At 38.7% G+C, this 6948-nt stretch overlaps 1 protein-coding gene across 1 annotated transcript; it reads left to right on the plus strand.

The window, feature by feature from the left end:
- Nucleotides 1–1166, plus strand: LOC149958482 (uncharacterized). Its single transcript, XM_090167196.1, has 6 exons — nt 1–230; nt 296–364; nt 423–515; nt 585–920; nt 983–1060; nt 1121–1166. Exons 1-6 carry the CDS (start codon nt 202–204, stop codon nt 1164–1166), a joined length of 651 nt encoding a protein of 216 aa, XP_090023322.1. The 5' UTR covers nt 1–201.
- Nucleotides 1167–6948: the final 5782 nt, after the last annotated feature.

Below are 6948 nucleotides of genomic sequence, written 5' to 3' on the forward strand. Positions count from 1 at the left end.
CTCGGAGGCGATTTTATTTGGTGAGGAAAACTGTCTAGATTTCGTGACAATCTCTAGCGGTAAATTAAGCGTGGGTCCAATGAAACTCCTTAGAGGGTTACCCCCAGAGGTCATCCGGGTTTCGACCCCGCCCCTTAAAATGACCGGTATATCTAGCCTCGCGAATTTACCGATAGTCAGAACAAGTCCAGTAAAAAAAATATGGCCTCCGGGAATTCCCGAAAACGCTGGTAAGTTTTTTTCAAATTTTATTTCACTTGGTTATTTTAATTCTAACTTTTTAAATTTTATCTAGTCGTTCACTCTCTTCATCATCCTCGAATTCCTCCTCTATGGAAGAGCTGGAGGCTCTTACCTCTATTTCGTGAGTTTTTTGATATTTTATATATTTTCGTTATTGTAATTTATATTTTTTTACCCAGTTATTCACCTGCAAGCCCCGTTCCTGGCTTTTCTCAATGGAACGACAACATTCTCCTTCCTTCGTCACCTGATGTGGTGATAATTTCTCCCGAGTAGGTTTTTTAAAAAATCTTTAACCCCTTTTTAAAAAAAATATCCTAAATCATTTTGTTTTTCTAAAGCCCGCTTTCATCATCTCCCTCATCGCCCCCGCTGGCTCTTTCACCACCGGCACTCCTTGCTCTCCCCGCCGTTATTCCGGGCGACCACCGTTATGTGGCGTCTTTAATCTCCTTGGCCGCCGTGTTACGCGGTGCATTTAATGCGACACGTAACATGGGCGACTCTCTTAGGCTTTTTTCGGTTGATCACCATGATCCGCCTTCCCTTCAAGCCACCGCTCTGGACTTCCAGGTGGTGGTCGATCTTGCCTGGGCGGCCCAGAACGCCGCGATTGCCCATGTCACCTCGGTGGTAGCGGGCGATTTCGCCGAGACGGCGTTCGCCGTGGACTTGGGGTATTTGATTTTAATTTTCAGATATAAATTAAGGGTTCTAACATTTTTTTTTTCGAAATCAGTTTAATCGCGCCGCCGCCCATCCCTAATTTTCTTATCGACCCCGAAGTCGCCGTTCCTTCTCCTCCAATTATACCTTCGTAAGTTCGTTTTTTAGAAAAAGTATATTTTTTTAAAAAACTAAATGTTTTTTTTTACAGCTCTGACCTCCTCAATTCACCGCCTGTTTCGCCTCCTTGGATTTAAAAAACTTTATATTTTCTTTATATTTTCTTGTAAATTGTTTTTCAATAAAAAATGTTTTTTCGAAAAAAGCGTCTTTTTAAATAAATCCTAGTAAGCTTATTTTTTGACATCTATTTCCACCATTTTACTCCTTTCTATGGAAAAAAAGTCGGGTATTGTCCCCTCGCCGTTTGGCCCGCGGCAGTTTCTACTTGCAGGTGTGGGTGATTCAACCCCTGCGGACACCCCCCTTCTCTCGACTTGCTCATTGTCATCTTTTTTTTGACCGCGAGTGCTAGAATTCTCTGGCTTCATTTCCAAAAATGTCATCCGACGAAGAGCAGCAAGAGTCAATGTAAGCTAAAATTTGGCCTATTTTTTATTTTACATTTCTTAAAAAATGATTTTCGTTAGTCCCGAAGCCGCGGAAAATAACGTCCCCCCTCCCCCCATTCCGGCGGCAGTGTAAGTTGAAATTGGTCAAATTTCTTTTACATTTCTTTAAAAAATATGTAAATATCATAGCCCCGCTGGAGGTCGAGGACGCCTCCAGATAATGCAACGAATGCTGGCGCGTAGACTAGCTAATGGCCCCATCGGAGAAGCGTGAGTCGCATTTGGTCTAATTTTTCTACATTTCTTAAAAAATATGATTTTCATTAGTCCAGGACCACCCCCGCGAATTCCGGGGTACGGGCATGGTCGTCCTGTCCCGGTGAACGGGCCTGCCCTCCCCGTGCCGGGGTACGGGCGTGGCCGCCCCGTCATACCCGACCCGTAAGTTATTATCCTTTTAAAATTTCGGTTATTTTTTTAAATATATTTTTATCGTTAGCGGCTGTCAACTCCCCGGTGGGCGGGGCATCTTTCAATATCGTCGTTGCGTAAGAAGAAATTTAACTAATCTAAAATATTAATATTAATAATGAAAATAATATTTCTTTAGCCTACCGCGGAGTTACCGGACGTGGTCCTCGACGCGGTCCAGGCCATTCTAGCCGCGGCGCTGGTCGATGGGGTCGATTAATGTCTTGAGTATGTCTTACTTTTTAATCGGTGCTCCGGAAATTTTATTAAAACCTATTTCTTTTTTCCAGGTAAATTTTTTAAAAAATCAAATACTCGTTCTTATTCCACCTATAATTTTTTTGAAACAATCAGTGATGGAAGGGTAAAAAAGAAGCCCCCTAATATAGTTAGAAACCCCTTTAGTACTTCTTCTTTTTTTGAAATTTCAGCAGTATATTTCGGAATTTACTTAATAAAAAATCTTGCCCGGGCGCGATATATTTTTTTCCCCGGGGTGCATGAGTCATCCGAGAGATATTAATACCGGGGGGAGCTCCCGGGTTTGCGTCATTTCGTATTCGGGTTTCGAAGCGTTAAGATGTCTTACGATTTGGGTAGCAGGAAACAAGATGCTAACTTTCAGCGGAAAATCAATTTTCGCTGGCGTTTAGGAAAAAATTCGTGTCTATCAATTGGTTTAAAAGGTGAGGACCTGGAAATATTCTTTTTCAACGACGTTACTTTCCAATCCTCGATATGCCTCCCGCCTGTAGCTTTTAATAAGATGTATCAAAATTGGTATCTCATTGAATCACATACTAGAGAAGTTGATAAAAATAAATTTAGTCTCGAGCTTGCCAAAATTGGGGGTCGTACTTTTGAACTTTTAGCTAGTAAAGGAAACGTTACTCTTTTGGCTTATAAAAGTTTCGGGAAAAAAGAGGAATTCCAACTTGGGGAAGCGGGTATCCTAGCTTTAAATTTATGTATCCACGCCGTCGACAAACATTTGACTGAAATTGAGAAGGAGAGGCCCTGTATTGAAGCGATGTTCGAAGTTCTCAAACTTCACGTTCAACGCGTTGCCGGCTACCCTGACAGCGAAGATTTTGAAGAGATCCATTTCGGCCAAGGAGATTCTGATATATTTCCAGACGTAATGCGTAAATTTGGTTGTTATTCGAGTCCGTTCAATATTATAAGCGATTATACTAATCTAATTGAGAGGCGTAACCTGTCATCTGCCCTTCAAGCGTATAACTTGTTCTTCTTGTGTTTTACTCAGTTACCTAGCCTGGTGTATTATCAAAATTAAAAAATGAAAAAAATATATGTCTTGTTATTCAACTAATATTAGGCAATTGAATGCGCGTCGACTTATTCCTACAAAAAAGAGCAACATTCTTGGCTTGCTATTGTCGGAAAAAAAGGGGGACCCCTGGCGCGTAGAAGTCAGCGGCTTTAACGGTCATTGTAAGTATCCATAAAAGGACGGGTGGTGAACGAGGCTCTGGCGCGTCGACTTATTCCTACAAAAAAAAGAGCGAGTGGCATTCTTGGCTTGCTATTGTCGGAAAAAAAGAGGGGGACCCATTGTAAGTATCCATAAAAGGACGGGTGGTGAACGAGGCTCTGTAAAAACGCCGGAGGCAAAAAAAAGGCGAGGTTAAGTACAGTGTCTCTATAAAAATCGCTCCATAATTTTGGTATCTATAAAAAATGGTATTATGGATAAAGGACCTTATCTATAATTCTGCTTATCTATAAAATCGCTCTATAATCTTGCTTATCTATGGCCAGGCCTATTTCTCTGCACTCTATATCGCCCCGATCAACATTTTATGTTCCATTAGCGTGCTCGGATCTGCTCCGATCAAGTTTCTCATGTTCCATTTGCCGCTCTCAGGTGCTCCGAGGTCGCCCAAAACCGATCTGCCGATTTCGACAGATCAACGGATCGAGATCGAGATCGGAGCAAATTTTTGCGTGTTCCTTTTAGATTTTTTTGGCCAAATTAGCAGACCATGACGCGAAAATTCAAATTACTAGCAGACGAAAAACAACAAACCGTGGAAATATTTTAATGGAATGTTCCATTTGCGGTTTTACTCTAGTCGATTGGGGCGAGATCTATGACTTCAGTGACAGACTCGGAGCGAATATCGAGCAATCAAATGGAAAACGCTATAAGTAATGAATATATCAAGATTATTTTTAGCGATTCTCCAATTCCACCCCCGGTATGCTCTTTCGCTTTAATAAAATCAAATAATACTGCAACCTCATTGGTTCTTAAAAATTACGTTTTTCGACGCGATTAACGCTGCTGCGAGGACGCAAAAAATAATACCGCCTCCTTTCCCCCCCCCCTTAGCGTGACGGGGTTAGGGCCTCAACGTGTCCGTCGATATCAGAGATACTGACAATATAGAGATATGAAACTCCGCCTGAAAAGCAACCCCCGGAATTTTAAAAAAATCCTGAGCGGAGCGACGCCTAAAGGCCGGGAGAAAGCGTATTTTTCGAAATCCCAAACAGCGGATTTCAGACGCAAAAATTTATATACGCGTTTTGTCTTAGAAATTATCATCTTGAGGGTTTGTATCAATAAAGAAATATGCCTGGAAGTAATTGTTCTGTAAAATTTTGTAACACTTCCAAAGAAAAGCAAAGGATCAACTTGTTTAAGTTTCCAAAAGAGAAAGAACGGTGGGAAAAATTAATTAATAGCTTTTGTTAGGCCTATCTTTAATATGTGGTTTTTTAATAAACTTAGCTTCTTCCGACATTGTCAGCCATTTCTCAGAGCTATCTTTATTTGAAAGATGCGATACATTTACATCATAATAAAATATGCGCCCTACATTTTGAGGATTCTTGTTTTATGAATAGTAAAACCAAAAACAGACTGACATCAAACGCTATTCCAACAATATTTTCAAATGAATTTAAGCCAACAAGTAAAAATTGAGTTTTAAGTATTGTTTATTTATATTTCCCAAGGGAATGATAATTTAGCTAGTTGCTCAAACGTAAAGGTTCCGGAGAACTTAGTAGAAAATGATATCAAGGACTATCATAAAACAACTGGTACAATGAAATTTATACATTGGTAACGGGGTCATAAGTTAAAACTCAATTTTCAAAAAGAATCTAGTAAACAGTCTGTAGAAATGGTGGAAGAGCGTAGGAACCAGGGGGAGCAAGGGAGGCAATGCCCCTCCCTAGAATTTTACTAGGTTGAAATCTTCGCAAGGCTCATATTATCATTTTAAAAGCATATAAAGCTTAAAGAACCTCAACTGTGTTTAAATTTCAGTCTTTTCCTGCCAATGTATATAGTAGAAAAATGTACAAATGCATTTGAAAAAGCTACACTCCATTAAAAATTCAAAACCATTCTCCAGACCCCTTTTGGTTTCACTTTGCCCCCTCCAACTTCTTGAACGTTCCTACGCCCCTGAAGAGCGCAACAATAGACCTACAAAAGGACCTGTGTTTCAGTTGCAGCAAGTTTAAGCGAAACTATATCTACAGAACAGGGTTGTAAACAGTTTCATTCACAATTGAAATTCAGCAGGCTACTAAACCTAATATCGAGACAAATTCCTTCTTAACATTGACTTATATAAGACCCATATAATAATTCCAGATGATTATGATGAAAGTCTTCCATCAGCAAATAATTATTATCCCAGGGCATGATCGGAGGAAGAATTTCAAATTTGTAAAAGTTCACTTGAAAGCCAAGGGCCTGGAATACAAAACACACTATCTTACATTTCAGGATATGTCTTACCTCGTTGTAATAAAAACCACAATTGTGAATCATGCAAAGGTCTAAAATAACATAAAAATAGTTAATATATGAACTTTCTTAAAATAATTAAATATAATTAATAAAAAACTTACTTTTTATCTTATCTTAATAAATTATATTGAAAATCCTCTAAGCAATCGTATTTCTTTATTAAAGCTACACATATGATTCATGGAATTTCATTCAAAACGTAAACCTACTACAAATAAACACGGGAAGAAAAAGCTTTCTCCCTGACTATAAATAAATACATTCTTGGTAAGCTTAAGTGATTAAATAATATATATCATTTTCTTGAGATTTACAGTTATTTTATCGGATTTCATTTGTTTTTTGACTTTTCTGAATTAAATTATCTTCACAATTAACTAGAAGTAGAAAAACGGATAAAAAAAACTGATTTTGGTGGTTATTTGAAAAATAACCGAAATTTCCTCGGATAATGGATGAATAATGTCGACCACTAGATCCGATACTGAAGTTATACGGATAGTTTTAATCAAATGATTTCCCATAAAGCTAAAACATCTTTCTATTATGTAACCAAATAACGCTGGCTTAACCTGTTAACTGGAAAAATCTCTTTAAAGTTATTATAACCTCTAATTTAATAAATTATCGTATATTTCTTATCTCAAAATGAATTGTACTCTAATACATCAGAAAATGTTCGAAACGGAGATAACGGTGTTTTAAAGTCAGCTAACGAAAATTTCGCAGGGCTCAGCGGAAACGGGCCCACAAATGTGGTTTTAATGAGAAAGGAACAATTGCACCCTTTCAGCAGCTCAAACACCTGGCAATACCTGTTTAAATAGGGCCCGCGATGATATAATTTTAACCGGGGTCCTGACATGCCTCTGCCAGGCCCTGCAGGTACTTCCTTTCGGACTGTAAATGCAACACTCCAAACTCAAGAAACGGAACTGCATTTTTGGGAATTGCGCTTTTAGGGAACGGTACATTTTGGGAATTACGCTTTTAGGGAACTGCACATTTTTCTGAATTACGCTTTTAGGGAACCGCTTAATTATTTTGGGAAATATTCTTTTGCACTTTGAAAGGTCTGCTTCAAATGTTAGCTGATTTGACTAACTATTTCGATGTTGGGTTATCACGACTACTGAAGTTATAGGCATTGACATTCTTAAAATGAGTAGTTTGATAATTTTCAATTGAAATAAAAATCAAATC

The sequence above is a fragment of the Leiobunum rupestre genome, chromosome 2 (assembly GCF_980474605.1).
Source record: "Leiobunum rupestre chromosome 2, qqLeiRupe1.1.hap1, whole genome shotgun sequence".
Taxonomy (NCBI): Eukaryota; Metazoa; Arthropoda; class Arachnida; order Opiliones; family Sclerosomatidae; genus Leiobunum; species Leiobunum rupestre.